This window comes from Lethenteron reissneri, unplaced genomic scaffold (genome assembly GCF_015708825.2).
Source record: "Lethenteron reissneri isolate LAM-NWPU_2019-01 unplaced genomic scaffold, ASM1570882v1 scaffold_1472, whole genome shotgun sequence".
NCBI lineage: Eukaryota > Metazoa > Chordata > Hyperoartia > Petromyzontiformes > Petromyzontidae > Lethenteron > Lethenteron reissneri.
The window spans coordinates 1-20,575 of record NW_026891193.1 but is presented as its reverse complement, the minus strand read 5'-3'; the positions used below and the strand labels follow the sequence as shown (position 1 = coordinate 20,575).

The 20,575-nt window shown below is 52.0% G+C and overlaps 2 protein-coding genes across 2 annotated transcripts; one reads left to right on the top strand and one right to left on the bottom strand.

Moving 5' to 3' along the window:
* Positions 1–1,451: 1,451 nt before the first annotated feature.
* Positions 1,452–5,914, top strand: LOC133362433 (serine-aspartate repeat-containing protein I-like; the record flags this gene model as incomplete). The annotated part of the gene is made up of 4 exons (XM_061581378.1): positions 1,452–3,140; positions 3,836–4,030; positions 4,896–4,953; positions 5,808–5,914. Coding segments are annotated over 4 exons (2,006 nt in total), but the record flags the coding sequence as incomplete, so codon positions are not given.
* Positions 5,915–11,679: 5,765 nt separating this feature from the next.
* On the bottom strand, positions 11,680–15,356 carry LOC133362432 (protein Wnt-5b-like). Its single transcript, XM_061581377.1, has 5 exons — positions 15,185–15,356; positions 14,321–14,562; positions 13,412–13,540; positions 12,985–13,252; positions 11,680–11,839 (listed from the first exon to the last, which is right to left on the bottom strand). The coding sequence occupies exons 1-5, from the start codon at positions 15,354–15,356 to the stop codon at positions 11,742–11,744; spliced, it is 909 nt and encodes a 302-aa protein (XP_061437361.1). The 3' UTR covers positions 11,680–11,741.
* Between the last annotated feature and the right edge of the window lie 5,219 nt (positions 15,357–20,575).

The following is a 20,575-nucleotide window of genomic DNA, read 5'->3' as shown; positions in this document are numbered from 1 at the left end:
AGCCAATGAGCGAGTCACGTGACAGCGATAAAGAGCGAGGCGGGGCGATGGGCGCACAGCGGGAGGGAGGAGAGTTGGATGGTGAAGAAGAAGATGACGACAATGAAGATGACGACGACGATGCTGATGATGATGACGTTGATGACGATGATGATGGTGGTGGTGGCGGCGGCGTTGTTTATGTTGTTGCCTGGCGGCCTCTGCTTACTCGGTCTCGCCGCCTGTGCTGAGAACGGCGCAACGGGTCCAGCAGCAGCAGGAGCAGGAGGCGAGTGATGTTGGAGTCTAACCACTCACCCTCACCACTCACCCTCACCACTCGCGCTCCCACTCACCCTGGTGGGGAGGGTGGGAGGGGCTGGGTGGGGAGGGTGGGGAGGGGCTGGGTGGGGAGGGTGGGGAGGGGCTGGGTGGGGTGGGGGAGGGGCTGGTGGAGGGTGGGGGGGCTGGGTGGGGAGGGTGGGGAGGGGTGGGTGGGGAGGGTGGGGAGGGGCTGGGGTGGGGGGGTGGGAGGGGAGGGGCTGGGTTGGGAGGGTGGGAGGGGCTGGGTGGGGGGTGGGGAGGGGCTGGGTGGGGAGGGTGGGGCTGGGTGAGGGTGGGAGGGGTGGGGCTGGGTGGGGAGGGGCTGGTCACCCCGTGGTGCCCTTATAAAACTCAACGTTTCACCTACTCACGCCGGCTTGTGCCCGCCCTCACAGTCTGGCATATTTGCGGAATACACCACGTTGCCGTTGACCCTGCAGGCCATTGACCGAGCAACCCGACGTTCCTACCAGCTCCCTCCGCAGGACAATGTGTTCCCTGGTGGGCAGTGTGGAGCCTGTTGTTCCTACCTGTAATATTCCGATCGACTCGTGTGGCGGCGGTGGGGGGTGGGGGGGGATTCATTGTAATTGTTACAGGACCAATGATTGTGGAGCGATTTGTCCTGTTGCTTGTTAATTTTGTGTGTGTAGCTACCCGGGGCACGCTTTCTTTACCCGACTGCTAGAGAGAGATGTGGATGTCAGGGCGTGCACTACCCTGCCGCTGAATGTATTTTGTGCTGTTTCGTACTATTATTTCACAGCTACTGGAAGGTTTTCATGATGATGGAATTTTGCTTGAATTTCATTCATCTTTCAAGAAGCTTTTTTCACCACTAGTTTATTTACGTCCCTAAACAGAGGGTTTTTGTTGTTGTTTCACCACGCCTACGGTGGTTTCAATTTTGTTTTTACATCGTTGGAATTGTAAGGCTCCCCGCTTTTGCTTTTGGTAGGACCCAGCGCGGTCGTGGGAGTCCAATTCTTCGTGCTAATTGAAAGTGCACAGTCAATAATTGAAGGCGTCTCCTTACAAAACAAGTTGAGCCCCCCCCCCTCCCCACACACCACACAACTGCAGCAAGAGTCATTGACTAGCTTGTATTTTTCACCCCTGGCTTTATTCTCATCGTTTTCATGTTGCAGTGGTTTCTGACGTTTCTCCCAATTACCACGACTTCACGGTGACACCCCCCCCTCCGCCCGTCACCCTCCACAATCCCAACCCGACCCACAGCCCCACCTCCGCACCCCCACAAAACATCGTGTGCGTGGCCCTCAGCTCCAGCAGCCTGCTGGTCAGCTGGGAGCCGCCACCCGCACACGACGGCGGCAGCAGCAGCAGCATCACGGGGTACACGGTCGCATACAGGGAGCTGCCCAGCCAAGGCGCAGACGCAGCAGACGACCAACAAGGGGACACACTAGCTGACGAACTATGGGACGCACCAGCTGACGCACTAGCTGACGCACTATGGGACGTACTAGCTGACGAACCAGCTGACGCACTAGCTGACGCACTATGGGACGTACTAGCTGACGAACCAGCTGACACACTAGCTGACGCACTAGCTGACGAACCAGCTGACGCACTTGCTGATGAACCAGCTGACACACTAGCTGACACACTAGCTGACGCACTTGCTGACGAACCAGCTGACGAACCAGCTGACACACCAGCTGACGCACTAGGGGACGCACTAGCGGACGAACCAGCTGACAAACTAGCTGACGCACTAGCTGACGAACCAGCTGACACACCAGCTGACGCACTAGGGGACGCACTAGCGGACGAACCAGCTGACAAACTAGCTGACGCACTAGCTGACGCACTAGCTGACAAACCAGCTGACACACTAGCTGACGCACTCGTGGACACACTAGCTGACGCACTATGGGACGTACTAGCTGACGAACCAGCTGACACACTAGCTGACGAACCAGCTGACGCACCAGCTGACGCACCAGCTGACGCACTTGCTGACACACTAGCTGACGCACTAGCTGACGAACCAGCTGACGCACTTGCTGACGAACCAGCTGACGAACCAGCTGACACACCAGCTGACGCACTAGGGGACGCACTAGCGGACGAACCAGCTGACAAACTAGCTGACGCACTAGCTGACGAACCAGCTGACACACCAGCTGACGCACTAGGGGACGCACTAGCGGACGAACCAGCTGACAAACTAGCTGACGCACTAGCTGACGCACTAGCTGACAAACCAGCTGACACACTAGCTGACGCACTCGTGGACACACTAGCTGACGCACTATGGGACGTACTAGCTGACGAACCAGCTGACGCACCAGCTGACGCACCAGCTGACGCACCAGCTGACGCACCAGCTGACGCACCAGCTGACGCACTATGGGACGTACTAGCTGACGCACTAGCTGACGAACCAGCTGACGAATCAGCTGACGAATCAGCTGACGCACCAGCTGACGCACTAGCTGACAAACCAGCTGACGCACTAGCTGACAAACCAGCTGACGAACCAGCTGACGCACCAGCTGACGCACTATGGGACGCACTAGCTGACGCACTAGCTGACGAACTAGCTGACGAACCAGCCGACGAACCAGCCGACGCACCAGCTCACGCACCAGCCGACGCACCAGGGGACGAAGCGAACGTCACGGGCGGGCGGCCGAGCGGGGGAAGGGGTGGCTGGTGCCGGACGCCGCGGCAGCCCGCGGACGTGAGGAGCGTGACGCTGAGCGGGCTGCTGCCCGAGGGGGCCCTGTACGAGGTGACGGTGCGGGCCCACACGGCGGTTGGCCCGGGGCTCTCGTCACTGCCCGTCCAGGCGCGCGCACACCACCACGGTACGTCAAGGGGGGGGGGGGGCGCCGCTGTGTTCCACGCCGTGGCCGTGCCGGCCGGACCGACACCCTGACGTGGCTCTTGAGTGTTTCCCCTCCTGGTGGTGGTGCCTCTGCAGCTACTGCTGACGGCTGTGTCTGGCCAGAGTCCTCCTCCTCCTCCTCTCTCGGCTTTCTGCGCTGCGGCTCTCGCGCGCCAGTTCTCCGCGGCGCTGCTCCACGCCGCTGCGCTGAGCCGCTTTGCGGGTTCCGTTTGTGTGTCTGTGTCTGTCTGTGTGGTTGTCTGTGTCTGTCTGTGTGGTTGTCTGTGTGTGTGTGTGGTTGTCTGTGTGTGTGTCTGGTGTCTGTGTGTGTGTGTGTGGTTGTCTGTGTGTGTGTCTGTGTGTCTGTGTGGTGTGTGTGTGGTTGTCTGTGGTGTGTGTGTGGTGGTGTCTGTGTGTGTGTGTGGTTGTCTGTGTGTGGTTGTCTGTGTGTGTGTGTGTGTGGTTGTCTGTGTGTGTGTGGTTGTCTGTGTGTGTGTGGTTGTCTGTGTGTGTGTCGTTGTCTGTGTGTGTGTGTGGTTGTCTGTGTGTGTGTGTGTATGTGGTTGTGTGTGGTTGTCTGTGTGTGGTTGCCTGTCTGTGTGTGTGTGGTTGTCTGTGTGTGTGTAACGGGGAGTGGTGGTGTCGCGGTTTCCCCGTGTCTCCCCAATCCCGTAGCTGCCACCACGCTGCCCACCTCTCGTGGCTCCTCCCCACACTCGTCCGTGATGTCTACGGGAGACGAGCCGACGTTCCGCGCCAGCGGCATCAGCGCCTCCTCCATCGGCTTCCTGTGCGTGGTGGTGGTGATTGCGCTGCCTTCCGTGGTGGGGTGCCTCGTGTGGGGCCGACAGAGCGCCTCCAAGCGTCCCGGTGAGTGGCGGGGGCATTGCGGTGCCTACGCAACGTTGACTCCCTCGCCCGGTCCGCGGGAGGTCAAGGGTTCTATCCCGACCCTTGCGCTGCCCGCTGCTGTTTGCGTCTCTCTCCCCGTGGATTTCTCTCGGGGCCCTGCGGTCCCCCCCACCCCCCCTCCACGTTCGGAATCGACGTCTCCACGCGTTCAGAGTCATTTGGTTGCTGCTGCTGATGCTGTTGCTGCTGATGCTGTTGCTGCTGATGTTGTTGTTGCTGCTGCTGCTGCTGCTGCTATACATTTGCCACCCAACGACAATGACGACAATAAGCCACCGAGTGAAGCTGTCACTTGTGATAGCCGGTGAAGCTTCTACAAAACAAGTTGTGACACAGCCACTTAGTCAGGCTTAGTGTCACGTAGACAGAACGTGCCAACGACTTACTAGTTGATAGTGTATATAGTAGTGTAGTGTATACTAGTGTGTTGTGTAGTGTATACTAGTGTAGTGTGTAGTGTATATAGTAGTGTAGTGTATATAGTAGAGTAGTGTGTAGTGTATATAGTAGTGTAGTGTATACTAGTGTAGTGTGTAGTGTATACTAGTGTAGTGTATGTAGTAGTGTAGTGTATATAGTAGTGTAGTGTATGTAGTGTGTAGTGTATATAGTAGTGTAGTGTGTAGTGTTGGAGAGTAAACCCACCACAACATTCGTCAATTCGAGTACCTGGTGACACTTCACCGGCAATTACAACGACGATGACAACAACCACAACCGGCATCATCATCAATGCTGCTGCTGGTTGTTGTTGTTGCATTTCGGGAAGCGTCGCAGAGTTCTGTGCGTCTGTGAGGTTTTTCTCGGCGTGGTCTTTCCCCAGCGGACGGGCGAGGAGGGAACGCCCAGAGCGTGCTCCCCAAGAGCGATGCCGAGTGCAGGTAGCCAACACAACTACCACCAACACCAATACCACCGCCACCAATACCAACACCACCACCAATACCAACACCACCAACACTTACACCACCACCAACACCACCGCCACTAACACCACCACCACCAATACCAACACCGCCACCAACACTACCACCACCGCCACCAACACCGCCACCAACACCGCCACCGCCACCAACACCAATACCGCCACCACCACCAATACCGCCACCAACACCGCCACCGCCACCAACACCACCAACACCACCTACACCTACGCCGCCACCACCACAGCCACCAACACCGCCAACAACGCCGCCGCTACCAACACCGCCACCTCCACCACCACCACGGTGGAGCAGAAACAATCAGAATTTTAGGACCTTGCCCCCCCCCCCCCCCCCCCCGGTTGACGGTTGACACCGCCGGATGAAAGCCGCTCCCCAAATCACCGCCGCCACACCACGTGGGGCGTGGCGGCGACGCCATCCGTCTGGCTCCTGCACCATCACTCCGCGGTGGCTCGGAGATGTTGACTACCTCGCCTGGCACGCAGGAGGTCGTGGGTTCGACCCCTGACGATGCCTGCCGCTTGATATTTGGAGTTTGCGGCGCCTTCAGAAGCGGCTCCTGTCGATGCGCTTCGTGCGTTCAGTTTGTCAACCTTCACCCGAACCTCCGAATTAGAAACGGTTTGTCTACGAGCGGTGCGGAATAACGAGTTCAACGTACGCGCACGCTCGTGCACTGGGTGCGTGCGTATCGCACTCGCGCGAGGTACGTGCGTCTCACCATCGCCTACTTTCTCCGCTCCCTCCAATGGCTACGGGCGCGGTGTGCTGGCCGGGGATCGCTACAGCGGCGGCGTGGAGATGACGAAGCTGCAGCACGTGGTGGTGGTGGTGGTGGAGGAGGAGACGTGAGGGGAGGAGGCGATGGTGGTGTAATAAAAGACGGCGTCATTTACTGCTGGTCTCCGCTTGTCTTTTATTCAGGTTCTTCTCCGCACCCCACTGGTCTCCTCCGCGGACCAGCGTCGTCTCCTCTCGCGCGCCCCGCACATACTCCCTCCTCAACTCCGCCACTCATCCTCACGCCCGCTGCTCCTGACAAGGGACCAGTGTCTCCTCTCGCGCGCCCCGCACGCGCTCTCCCGTCAGTCGCTCCGCTCCTCCCCGCTCCGCACACCGCTGGCCGACGGTGTGCCGAAGCCCCGTCAGCCACGTGGCTGATGGGGCGGCGGCCACCCCACGTGGTCCCGCTTCTTCACTCCATCGACTGGCCCCGATCTCTCCCGGGCTCCCCTCTATAACCTCTCTCCCACGTGACCCCGACTCCTCCCCTTCCTGATCGTCACATGTGGGCTGGTGTAACCAGTGGGTTCCTACCAGTACAAATACTATGACCCTGGCGCTGCGTCTCTCTCCACGCCTCTGCCCAATGGCGGCGCTTTTGCTCAAACTTCCAAAATCCCTTTGGGTGTTAAGCCTTATTCTTCATTTAATAATAATAATAGTACAATTTGTAACGCGCGCAAATTTGCAGACGTAGTGGCCGCACCTCCTTCAAGTTGCCAAGTCGTGTCTTCAATTGTTTTTGCCTCGTGTCTTTTCCCCCCAACATCTCGTCCTCGCTAAACCTCACGGAAGCTCATTCATATTCCATCAGCCATTGTCCCCTTGACACGAGTTTGACATCGAACGAGAAGTAGGGCTGTGTGCAGTGAACCCTGCACTTGTTTCCGTCTGTACGACGATGTGATCTTTCACCGTGACGACGACCTTTGTAAATGTCATCGCAACAAAGGGATTTTATAAGATAACAGGTTTATTGTGAAATAAGTCAACACAATAAACAAACATGAAAACACGATGATGATATGTTTGTTTAGGGATTGACTTGAATTGTTTTCTGACTATCAAATGTGTTACCTCTTTAATCTCATGATCTGGAGCTTGTATCACTCTCCATTGAGCTGTAGCAGGGATGAAACAAATAATACATCTTCCCTGCCCATCCTCAGCCTGCCGTGTCGATTACAGGAGCACAGCTGTCGGATTGTTTACATTGTTGCGATTTTATTCATAAATAAATAAAAAATTAACCCGTAAAAACAAAGTTTTTCACTATAAATCCTTTATATGCGTGGCATCGGGGCGGCTAGAGTCATCTCGTCCTCTGGCTTGAGATGGCTGCCACCTATGGGTCAGATGATTGTCTGGCAGCATTAAACAATTGGTAATTAAATATGTATTTTCCCCTAAACAGTGTAAAATTTTGCAGTCTCGAAGTCATCTTCTGCACGTGTCACTACTCTCACCTGTCTCCATGCTGCACGCACTTCTTCTGCCTCACGAGCTTCTCATCGTTCAACAGAAAGTGTGACAACGCGTACGATACTGAAGATAAAAACTCACATTGTGGAAGGTCAAATCCAGACGTGACTGAGCCAATGTCTATGGCAGCTGTGTCTCGCGATGAATCACTTCCAGTAGCTGATCGAGCTGCCCTGACTTGTGCACACAAAGGACTGCTCTTGTCAAGGACTCTCATCACTTAATTTGGAGCTTTCGTGACTGCAGGAATTATTCTTTGGTTCTTTCGGTAAAGTGACGTATAAAGATAAAATAATAAAATAAATTAAATACTAGCATACGACGTTTCGATTGCAACACAAGCAATCATCATCAGGTATAAATTAAATAGAAACACAAATCTAGTATACTTAGAAATGTAATGTAATACAACAGAGAGTCGGATAACATAACAGTCAACACCCTACCTGGTTGATTACGTTCTTCCTGAGAATGCTAAATTTGAGAGAGAGATTATGTTTCTGGTTCTGTGTTTGATCTCTCTCTCAAATTTGGCATTCTCAGGAAGAACGTAATCAACCAGATAGGGTGTTGACTGTTATGTTATCCGACTCTCTGTTGTATTACATTACATTTCTAAGTATAATAGATTTGTGTTTCTATTTAATGTATACCTGATGATGATTGCTTGTGTTGCAATCGAAACGTCGTATGCTGGTATTTAATTTATTATTTTATCTTCATACGTGACTTTACCGAAAGAACCAAAGAATACTCTCATGACGTGTCATGCCTGCGAGCTCATAGACATTGTGACAGCAGGAGAAGGTCGCTGTTCCTCTCGTGTCCTTGGGCAGCGATGTCGCAATGCCGGGATACGTTGCTGGCGAGCGTCTATTGCGCACACGGTGACACAGGCACCAGGTACCCAAAGCCAACGTGGACTTCTTCACATTTGAAGTCCCAAACAGCACGGAACACTCATTCATATGAGGCAGATGACCTTGAGAAGGAGCATGCCAGATACCAGAAGCCAAGAACGGCACCTGTTTTTTAAAAAATCCTTTATATTAAGTTCACTTGCTTGCTTGCGTGATTGCGTGCGTGCTTGCTTAGGACCGTGCAAATCTTCCAGTCGTTTTTTAACCCACTTCCCGTGATCCAATCGAGCTGACATTTTCCACACAGACTCGTTGTGCGTGACGATTAATTTTCGTGAAAAAAATTCCCAAATTTTACACTGTTTAGGGAATTTTTTAAAAAATATTTAATTACCAATTGCTTAATGGTGGCAGACAATCATCTGACCCATAGGTGGCAGCCATCTCAAGCCAGAGGACGAGAGGACTCTAGCCGCCACGCATATAAAGGATTTAAAGTGAAAAACTTTGTTTTCACGGGTTAATTTTTGCAAGGTTTGAATTACAATACTCTGTCCAACACACACTCGTACACCCTTAGCCTCGCTCACCCACATAAGCATTACACATTTTCAAAAGAACCCCTGTGCGGCCGATGCTGACTGTGCTGACTGTTGGGGCAATGCGATTTGCTGGTAGTCGTGAAGGCTGCAATGGTGGTGGGGTGGCCAGCACCACGCCTGTCTCCCCAACGCTGAAGCTGACGTCACACGCCGGCTACTTACTCACTTAAGGCTCAAAGCCAAGGGAATGCCCAGGAACGGTTCCTATATTTGCAACCGAGTTAGAAGTGGCTGCTGGACATTTGTATTCAGATCACCACGTTTGTAGCGCATTTCACTAACCAGCACGCCACATGTCTGCCCGCCCCACATACACAGAGGCACACTATCAGTATGCAACCGAGGAGGCAAAAGATGAGCCGGGCCAACTTGTATTGGCACACAGCGGGGTTAATCGAAAGAGCATCATCATCACGGTGCCTAGGAGATGTTAACTACCTCGCCTGGTATACAAGAGGTCGTGGGTTCGATCCCGACTAACGCCTGCTGCTGTATATTTGAAATCTGCGTGTCTCTCTCTCATCATCATCACGGTGGCTAGATGTTGACTACCTCGCCTGGTACACAGGAGGTCGTGGGTTCGATCCCGACCCTGATGCCTGCTGCTGTATATTTGGAGTTTGCGTGTCTCTCTCATCATCATCATCATCACGGTGGCTAGGAGATGTTGACTACCTCGCCTGGTATACAGGAGGTCGTGGGTTCGATCCCGATCCTAACGCCTGCTGCTGTATATTTGCAGCCTGCGTGTCTCTCTCCCCGTGGCCACGTGGATTTCTCTCCGGGTTTTCCCTCCACATTTAGAATCACAAGGCCCTCAAGAGTGTGTGCATGCTTTAATTTCACCGGTGGGGTAAAATGTGGGTGGTGGTGGTCAACATTTCCGACTGGATATCTGTGATGAAGAGCTTCACAGCTCATCGGATTCCTCCAAGATACATCATCACCGAGTCTGTGTAGTCCCACCTCTCCTAAAACAAAGTATCGGCCAGCGTGGAAGAGTAGGCCAAGTTACATCCCACGGAGGCTCTCTCTCCAGAGCTCCCTCGAGAAAACCTTCTGTCGCAGCGGTGACGCGAGCACTTGCAGGACTGCACCTTTACCCATCGGCATTAGCTGCTTGAAGTCTGCTCCTGTGACCGGGTTACACGTCAACATCGCTACGAGTGTATTTGGGTGAAGTTATTTTTATAACGGCCGAACGTACACACACGCAATGCGCATGCATCGTGTGCATGCGTGATCAACATACGTTGTGTGTGTCGATATAACCCAGTCAGTAACAGACACACGCTGTCATTCACGACGACATTCACTCCCCACCCCCCTTCTGGTCTGCACAACTGATTGCCGAGTTTGTGTTTCGCAATCAGAAGAGGTGTTTGGTTCGTTACTGGAGAAATCTGCCGAGCCACGCGGCTTATTTGTGTTTATTTACACAGATTTCCGGCAAGTTGCAACAAAGAAAGTGACACAAACAACAGCTTATGCTCTGTGTGTTGAACTTCTTTCGCACCGTACGTAGCCCAGCCGCGCTGATCCACTCGCTGTTCACTACTCACGATGTTTGTCGTTTGGATTTGCTGCCGTTTAGTTATTTGAGCGGCGCCTCAACGCTGAAGGTCACAGGCAGTCTCAGTCCAGGGCCGTTCAAATAAGTGACTTTCATAGTCTTAGTTCTTTCGGTAAAGTCACGTAGAAGGGGAATAATAAAATAATGTAAATATAAAACAATACAATTTCTCACGTTTCGACTGCAACACAAGCAATCATCATCAGGTGTGAAATCCACAGCAAGAACATTTTAAAAATGTTTTTTGTGGATTTAACACCTGATGATGATTGCTTGTGTTGCAGTCGAAACGTGAGAAATGTTATTGTTTTAATATTATATTATTTCCCTTCTACGTGACTTTACCGAAAGAACCAAGAATATGAATCCCTGCAGTCACGAAAGCTTTAAATCGAAATTTAAGTGACTTTCATTTGACCGACGTCGCACGTACAAACACACTGGGCTCGCAACGTGACGCCAATCATTGACTCAGAAGGTCAAACAACCCAGAGGTCACCGGTCCGTCACCCGCCGTCGCTACGGCAGCTGAACCAATGGACACGTTTCTCAAACGCGCCCAGCCACCACCCGGTCCAGTCGGTGGGGTAGAGTGTGGGCTACCCCCACTACTCTGGTGTGTTCTCCCACGGCGTCTGTAGACGTCAGCGTGGAAGAGTAGGCCAAGTAGCCCATCGAGGAGCTCTGTCCAGAGCTCCTCAGAGTGGGAAGGCCGTTCTGCCAACAAGAGCCTGAGTAGGGGAATTGCAGGGACCGCGCCTTTATCTTCTTTTATCAGCGGATGCTTTGAAGTGAATTGTCAGTGGCGGATCTACAATTCCTTACTGGCTGTCGTGTGTGGCGTAGTGTGTGTGGCGTGGCGTGTGTGTGGTATGTGTGTGTGTGTATCTGTGGTGTGTGTGGGTACTTTAAACGTACACCCTGTGGTTCGTGAGCCAAATCCTTAGCAAGTTTCATCCAGACACACAGATAAAGAGACAAAAATGACTTTTATAGGTGAGACACTGCATACAAGTGCAGTGCGAAGTCGTGTGAAGTAGTGGATTCAGTGTGACGCGGCTCGCAGGGAAGGGTGCGACGGACCTCGCTGTGAATCCCAACAAGCGCCGAGTGAACGTTGCCTAGATTTGGCAAACGCGGCGTTAACGAGAACAAAGGAATAAACGGAACAACGGCACTTGGTCGCTAAGCGCATTCAAGTGGCGACGTCACAAAACAACGGCGCTTCCACATCGTGAAGATGAAGCGCATGCAGAGTGTGTAGTAGGGTAGTGCATAGTGCAGTGTAGCATCGCACGCGAGTGAAGTGTGGATAGTAGAACGCAGCTCGTAGTGAGGGGTACACGCTGGATGTCGATGCCCTAAACAGCTTTGTGGGGGTCGCGATCTCAGTCGAGGCCCCCCCTCCACTGGGGCTGGAGGCTACTTGCAAGCGAATTGATCGACGGTCCACGGGCAAAGCTTGCACTTGACGTTCTCCTTGAGCTGTTCCTTGCACCCGCACTGCATCTCCACCGTGACTGGGGAGGGAACAGCAGAGGGGAGAGAGCTAATGAGATCATCGCAATTGTGCAACCGCCATTAACGTCGAGGTGAACAAAATCTCCGCGCACTTCTCCTCCCGACGTTGTCAAACGACCAGAGGTCGCAACCGGGTACCCGATACCCGGCTACCCGTACCCGGCCGTACCCGGCCGGGTACGGGTAGCCGTTTGCGATCCTGGTGCGACCGGGTACGGGTAGACCGTGAGTCACTGGTGAGTCACCGTTTGTCACTCATTTCCCAACGTCTTGTCTCTTCTCACAATTCAAGTTCCTAGAATCAACCCACCCGCGCCTGCAACATGGCTTCGTCCCAGAGGTCGCAAGCGGGTACCCGAAACCCGGCCGGGTACGGGTAGGGTACGGGTACGGCCGGGTACCCGCTAGCGACCCTGGTGCGGCCGGATATGGGTACGAGGGGTAAGGAATCAAAACCCGTTTGCGACCTCTGCGAATGACCCGCGGGGAAGCGGCTGTCGCAGAGCCACTGCCGACGATATCCCTTCGAGCAACCTAAGGATCACGGAAAGCAGTTCTACAGAAATGCATTTTCGGTGTGATTGCGTGGTGTACGGTACTGTATAGTAGTGAAGACTAGTGCGTAGTGGTATAGGGACGGTGTGAATAGAGAGAGACGGTGGTGTGTGGCCAGGTGGTCATTACAGTAGTGTAGAGTCGTGGTGTAGAGTAGTGTATAGGATGTGATGTATAGTGTAGTGTAGTGTATAGTTTGTATGTTGAACTTCTTGACACCGTACATAGCCAACCATGCGCTCAGGTGGTGCGGGCAGGGGAAAGACAAACTAAATACTAAAAGCAGTTCTAAAGAAAACAGTGTTCAATCTAGACTAATATCGCGCTTTATATTATCGGAAGAGCATTCCAGACGGCCGCAGACGCTCATCCGAGAGCGCTGCGCGCAATGATGCAGTGACCAGCGTCTCTGTCCGATGGCAGAGCTAGAAAGCCGCCGCTGCTGCTACCAAGATGACCGGAGTTTGTGGAACGATTGACGCTCCTGGACGAGATCATGTTTACACGCTTTCATTGAACTCACTCCGTCTGTTGTCGTATCCTCAAATCTTGTAACTCAATTTCAACCGGGGGTGGGGGGGGGGCCCACCTTGGGAGATGTCGTATCCTCTGTCGCAGCATGTGACGGTGCATTCCTCGGCTGCCTCGGTGTCGTTGCAGCGCTGCCTCCCCACCGCTCCGCTGGTGCTGCCACGGACGCAGTACTCCGGGCTGGCGCTCACGTGGACCAGGTCATACTCCGAGGGCGCCGTCAACCACTCGTTCACCGGCTCCAGACGCCAGCGGGCGGCGCCGCCACTTCCACCGCTCCTGTTGTCCCTCACCAGCCGCATGGCGGAACTTCTGTCGTACTTTCCCTGCAGCCATCATTGACATTATCGTCATCATCATCAGGGGGGGGGAGGATCCGCCATGTTTTCTTTTGAAGTGGTGGTGGTTGAGTGAATGCTGTTAGGGACCCCTCCCCCCGTTTGTAACCCGACTGTGGATTAATCCTCCGGGTGCAGTCTCATCACCGGCAGCCGTGAGCTCACGTTCAGAAAGTCGCCAACGTCGCGAAAGTCTTCGCGCAGCGGCAGGCAGACTCTGTCGCATTCACCGGTTCTGTTGTCGCAACCGCAGTAGTACAACAGTTCTTCCATCACCTGCAGCACCACCACCACGGTCATTGTTACTACCACAATCAGTTACCACCAACACCATCATCATTTGTCACTACCAACCGCCATTCGCCACTAAGTGGATTGTGCCAGGCCGTGTGCACGTTGAGGCCACGTGAAGTGTCCAACGCCCGCTGGCAGGAGGTCACGGGGCAGACCCAGGTGCCACGGGTCGACTGACTGAGATGACTGGCTGATGCACCACCTGTGCCCCCTACTATGCCAACATGCTGTGCTTTAGCCACCCGGCGCTCCGCTCGTTGTTGTGAGCGTCGCTCCTCCACCCTCCGTTGTTGTTGGAGGGCGACTGCCTCCAACTGCCCAGTAGCGTCCTTCACGAGCCTCCTCCACAGAGGCCGATCTTGACACTGCTGGTACCAGTCATCGGCAAGTCCACTCAGCTCCACGTCCTCCTGTACCACATCACTGCATCCCTTCTCTAGCCTGTGCCGCACCCAAGGGTAGTGGCGCAAAGCCAGGCTGCTACTCACAGGAGCAGCAGCACAACGGCTAATGACGAACCATGAGCGTGCTGACTTGGGGGGTTAGATCGGTAAAGGCACGTAGATAGAAAAATAATAAATCACATTTCAACCTGCAACACAAGCAATCGGGTGGCTACAGCAGTAGAACTGCTGAACAAGACAACCCCTAGACAACGATGCCGATCCAAGTATATAAATGTGCAGCATTTCATAAACTGATACTTTTTTCCATAAAAAAACATTTCATACGACAATACCTACAACCCACCCGCCCACTCACCACGCGACCAACTTCGTAGTTGTGCAAATCCATCTGCACGAGTTTCGCCAAAGACTTGCGTTGTCCCCCTCGCCTCCAGCGGTCGTGGACACTCGCGTCCACAAACACCTTGGCGAAATGGGCTCCGTATTCGATGTTACCTCTGGGGTGCAGCAAGGGGTCATAGGTCCAGGTGCAGCTGTCGCGGATCACCTGCGGGGTGTAGCAGGCGCGCGCCACCGCGTGCACCACTCCCGCGGCGGCTGAGGGCGGAGAAGAAGGCGGCCTCGCGAGAGCCTGGCCCCCCCCCCCCCCACAAAACAATTTCATCATTTGTCTATAATGGAGGTTGTTGTTTTTCTATCTAGCGTAGGTCGCCGAAATAGAAACGTCACGTCGTTAAAACAGCCGCCGCGTCCGACCGGCAAGGCTTCGGCACGTAGACAGAACGTGGCGAATTCTTGACTAGTGCAATGACAGGGCTCATGGAACCTGCTGGAAGGTTCTAGAAGGGGGCGTGTCTGGGCTAGAGGTAGAAGGTGGGTCAGTGGGGAAGCTCATGGAACCTGCTGGAAGGTTCTAGAAGGGGGCGTGTCTGGGCTAGAGGTAGAAGGTGGGTCAGTGGGGAAGCTCATGGAACCTGCTGGAAGGTTCTAGAAGGGGGCGTGGCCTAGCTACGCTCGCCGTGTTCCGGCCGCATGTCCGATCCTCTGCACGGCTCCCATCGTCGTCATCGCTGCATTAGTCAGCCAGCTGTGCAGTTAGAAGCCGACGATGGGGCCGTGTAGAAAGGTCGTCCGTGTGTAGCTGAACGTCGAGGGGAAACCCGCTTGTTGCCGGGAGAGGCTCGACACTGGCTCGGACCCGGGGAGACGATCTCCTTACCCGACCGAGGTAAAGGGACGAGCCCATTCTCCGTGGTCCAGTTCGACCGCTTGGCCTGGAACTGGTGCCGATACTCGGCAATCGCCAGCTGGACACCCTCGGCCACGAGCTTCATCAAGTGCGGCTGCTTCTGGCATATTTGGCGCTGTGTGGGGGACAGCCCCGGCGCCATGCTGCACAACAGCAGCGGATGCGTGGAGGGGTCCGACCCGGGGTGTCCACAATGCCAGCGACCTGCAGAGGGAGGGGTGGGGGGGGGTCACGGTGGCCAGGGGATGTTGACTACCTCGCCTGGTATGCAGTAGGTAGTAGGTTCGATCCCAACCCTGACGCCTGCTGCTGCTGTATATTTGGAGTTTGCGTGTCTCTATCATCATCACTGTGGCTAGATATATTTTTAATGACAACATTTATACATTTACGCGATGTAACCCCCCCCCAAAAAAACTCCTGTGGATGATATTGGTCACGAGAGCCCTGCCCGCTACTCGGTGTTAAACAAAACACAAACAGCCGTATGGGGGGGGGGGGGGGGGGGGGTGTGCAAGATATTAGACACTTGTGCGCCCATCGCAGAAGAAGAGTGAAGAGGAAATCAGCGGCGTCTCGCGGTTACCACCAAGAGTCGCTGGCGACTGCCCCCAGCTGTGCCGTGGCGCAGAGTCCCAGCAGCAGCGGGGAGAAGCCCATCGGAGTTCTCATGGCCAGCGACACTGTGCAGAAGAGAAGCAGAGCGGTGGTGACGATGTTCACACCCTCGCATGGTCTGCATATTTTGAGTTTTCATGTCTCACTCATCATCATCATCATCACGGTGGCTGGGAGATGTTAACTTCCTCGCCTGGTACACGGGCTCGAACCCACGACCGCTTGTATACCGGGCGAGAAAGTAAACATCTCCTAGCCACCGTGGTCGTGATGAACTCCAACTGCTGATGTCTGTAGCCGACCGACCTTATAACCACAACGTGCATTGAATGTGTGGGTGGCATCGTTTGGCGCCATGCCATATTCTTGGCCTGCAGTACCGGTCCCGTGTTAACAGGGGGCGCAAGGGCCGAACGAGATTTCCTCGTCTTCTTGGTTCTGTCGGTAAAGTCACGTAAAAGGGAAGTAATAAAATAATAAAAATAAAACATAATAAAATAATTCTCACGACGTTTCGGCCACAACGCAAGCAGCCGTCCTCAGGTGAAGAACAGGTCTGTCGAGAAGACAGAGTCTGAATGACAACCCCAGGCTTAGAGCGTCTTTTTAAGCTGGGTTGGAGGGGGGGGAAGAGCGCCTTGACAAAAGAATTTGCATTTCAAGAGAAATTTAGCATATTTATGGGAAATGCGTAGAAGGTGGGCTGGGGGTTTTCAAAGTCATATTATACCCATGCATTATGCAGGATTAGCAGCATCAAAGGGAGGGGGTCGCATTAACAAAGGGAGGGAATGTTCATAGTATGTAGAAGCAGGAGACCCGCAGCGGAGCAAATAATGCATTCCCTGTGGAGCACACAAGATACACAGTCAATGCCAGTGAGTGGACTGCGGTCTGAAAGTCACCGTAAACGTGAACAACAATCAGTTAAGATCCGAAATGGTTTATTACGTCCTTCCAATGATTGCTGAGCCAGAATCCATCTTCTCGGTTGAAATTGTCTCTGTGTTTATATATGTGGATCGCCTCATGAACGAATCTCTCATGGTAGCCAGATGGCTTGCAGAGAACCTCCGTCTTGGAGAAGTCAATGTCATGTGAGCCCACTGATATTGTAACAGTGATCTGCCACGGCTGAGGTGTTTGTCTTACCGTGTTTCAGGTCTGCTTTATGTTCACGGATACGATCCGAGACATGTCGTTTGGTTTCTCCAATGTAACTGCTACCACAGAGGCAACTTAGTTTGTAGACGCCAGGGTACTGTATATCTGGAACCACGTCTTTTACAGATGGGACCAGATCACGGATTTATGTACCTGTGTTGAATCGGACCTGGATCTTGTGTTTAATCAGGATTTTGGAGATCTTTTTTGTGACCCCAGCAATGTAGGGTAAGGTGATGGTTTTGATAGGCTCCTCAACAGGATCTTTCTTGATGGTTGGAGTGATGGCCTTGCGGATTGTGTAGTCGGAGTAACCATTAGCCTTAAGAGCTTGGCGTACGTGTTTGAGTTCACTGGCAATGTGTTCCTGGTCGGAGATGCATTGGGCTCTATGGTATAGAGTCTTGATGAGGGAGTTCTTCTGAGATGGATGGTGGTGGGAATCCGGTTTTAGGTAAGCATCCGTGTGGGTGGCTTTCCTGTAGACAGAGTGGCTCATTGAACCATCAGGTCTCCTTTTAATTAGGACATCCAAAAAGGGTAGCTTGCCATCTTTTTCGACTTCCATGGTGAATCTGATGGCTGGGTGTATGGAATTGATGTGGTCGAGGAATTGGTCTAGAACAGGCCGGCCATGTGGCCAGATGACAAAAGTGTCATCTACGTACCTCTTCCATAAGGTCGGGTGTAGAGTGGCAGTCTGGATGGCGTCGGTCTCAAATTTCTCCATGAAAACGTTGGCTACAACCGGAGATAGGGGGGAGCCCATTGGGGTACCCTCAGTTTGTTTGTAGAAAGTTCCATTCCAGGTGAAATATGTATTGGTTAAGCAGTGTCTCACCAGGGGGGGTACCTCAGTATTCAGTCCTTGATGAACCAAGTCTTCAATGATTGCGATGGTGTCAGGTACAGGAACTTTGGTGAATAAGGAAACCACATCAAAACTGACAAGCAGGTCGTCTGGGGACAGGGAAATCCCCTTGATTGTCAATACCAGGTCAGTAGAGTTTAGTACCGCAGAGGTGGTTTTTCCAGTGAAAGGCCGTAGGATTTCAGACAAAAAACGAGCCCTTCTACGTGACTTTACCGAAAGAACCAAGAAGACTAAGTCCCTGCAGTCACGAAAGCTTTAGAGATTTCCTCGATTAAGTAGATAATTCAGTGTGTAACAAAAACATGTTTTATTGTTGTCCCTGTGTAGTGAAGTGTTATTACCTAATAGCTAGTGCCTCAAAAGTAGAGAAAGTGGGCTCTTAATACTCCACACAAACGTTGCTTGTGTGACCCAGGACACAAACGCGAAGTGAATAATCCACTCCATTAATAACAGTGTCACAACAACATTGTCCCTTAGTAGTAAAGTTTTATTATCTAATAGCTTACTGTCTCAAAAGTAGAGAAAGTGGCTATTGTTGTATCTCCACAAATTCTAGATTTGAAGCTTTCGTGATTCGTGACTGCAAGGATTCATACTCTGAGGTTTTTTTCAGGTAAAGTCACGTAGGTAGAAATAAATACATAATTTTTTTACTAATAAATTAAAATAAAATCTCCTCACAAACGTTGCTTGTGACCCGGGACATTGATCAATTTAACTATTTTAAATAAAAAAACGTGGCGTGCATGTGTGTCATCCCTTCACGTAAAGTCCTGCTCACAAACGCAAAGTTTGTGTGGAATAATACTATCCATTAAACATACTTTGTAGGCAATAACCAATTTAGCAACACACAACACTTTACTACGCAGGGTCAGACCTCGTGTTAGGTAGTCACCCGGCAGCGGTGTTCTCGTTGTTGTTGTTGAACTAATAAATATAATCTAGATATGCAAGGAGACCCATGCATTGTATAGGTAAACCCACTAAAAGAAACTCCTTAAAAAAAACATTTTTATACAAATTTATTTTTTATTTAAAAAATTGTAACATTTTTTTTAAAGAAGTCGAGCGGACAACGTGGAAGTGAAACGACGTGTCGCCCACGAGCTTTGATGCGCGCCACACCACACAGAGAGAGAGGGGGACGAATGAAGTTGAATAATAAAACAACAAGTTTGAGTTGCGCGACACGCGCTCGGCGCTCACCGCGTGTTGCAGAAGCTTCGTGGGCGACGCGATTCCAGAGCTCAGGGGCCGCGGCGTTCTCGATTCCCGGCGGGCAAATAGATATTTAATTAACAAGACGTCCACGCTTTTAAAGAGACGCTTAAGTGATTGACGCCGATTTTTATTGATTGCTTTATCAATTAGGTGTTTTTTATTTAGAGTGATGCACGCACACGACGCAGGTGAGCCTGAGGCACGTGGCGCCTGATTGGTGTGCGGGCAGTACGTTGTCACAGTGAGCACACAGTCTCGTGGATTGGACAACAGGAAGTAGACTAAACATGTTGTTACAAGATGTTGACCACGACAAACAGAGGCATATCACGTGAAGTGAAAGCGTTGAAAAATATAAAGGGGCAGAAATTACTCCATCAAGAAAACTAAATTTTAATTAAAACCCAGTACACATGCAACGTTGAGACAATTTGGTTAACATAGGTGTTCACACACAGTGTGGTTAACATAGGTGTACACACACAGCGTGGTTAACATACAGTGAGGGAAAAAAGTATTTGATCCCCTGCTGATTTTGTACGTTTGCCCACTGACAAAGAAATGATCAGTCTATAATATTAAAGGTAGGTTTATTTGAACAGTGAGAGACAGAATAACAACAAAAATCCAGGAAAAAATGTTATAAATTGATTTGCATTTTAATGAGGGAAATAAGTATTTGACCCCCTCTCAATCAAAAAGATTTCTGGCTCCCAGGTGTCTTTTATACAGGTAACGAGCTGAGATTAGGAGCACACTCTTAAAGGGAGTGCTCCTAATCTCAGCTTGTTAGCTGTATAAAAGACACCTGTTCACAGAAGCAATCAATCAGATTCCAAACTCTCCACCATGGATAAGACCAAAGAGCTCTCCAAGGATGTCAGGGACAATATTGTAGACCTACACAAGGCTAGAATGGACTACAAGACCATCGCCAAGCAGCTTGGTGAAAAGGTGACAACAGTTGGTGCGATTATTCGCAAGTGAAATAAACATAAAAGAACTGTCAATCTCCCTCGGCCTGGGGCTCCATGCAAGATCTCACCTCGTGGAGTTGCAATGATCATGAGAACGGTGAGGAATCAGCCTAGGACTACACGGAAGGATCTTGTCAATAATCTCAAGGCAGCTGGGACCATAGTCACCAAGAAAACAGTTGGTAACACACTACGCCGAGAAGGACTGAAATCATGCAGCGCCCGCAAGGTCCCCCTGCTCAAGAAAGCACATATACATGCCCGTCTGAAGTTTGCCAATGAACATCTGAATGATTCAGAGGACAACTGGGTGAAAGTGTTGTGGTCAGATGAGACCAAAATGGAGCTCTTTGGCATCAACTCAACTCGCCGTGTTTGGAGGAGGAGGAATGCTGCCTATGACCCCAGGGGCGGTTTCTCATTAGGGCGATTGGGCGACGCACCACCAATGTCATTCAACCACAGAGTCACGCTAGCCGTTATTGTGCCTCTGGATATAGT

Bases quoted from the DNA above. Each gene is read 5' to 3' on its own strand.
- LOC133362432 (XM_061581377.1), bottom strand. From the start codon at position 15,356: ATGGCGCCGGGGCTGTCCCCCACACAGCGCCAAATATGCCAGAAGCAG. The intron at 14,563-15,184 runs GTAAGGAGATCG...CTCCGCCCTCAG, and splicing joins CGTCCCTTTACCTCGGTCGG to CCGCCGCGGGAGTGGTGCAC. The intron at 13,541-14,320 runs GTGAGTGGGCGG...GTGGTGCTGCAG, and splicing joins ACTACGAAGTTGGTCGCGTG to GTGATGGAAGAACTGTTGTA.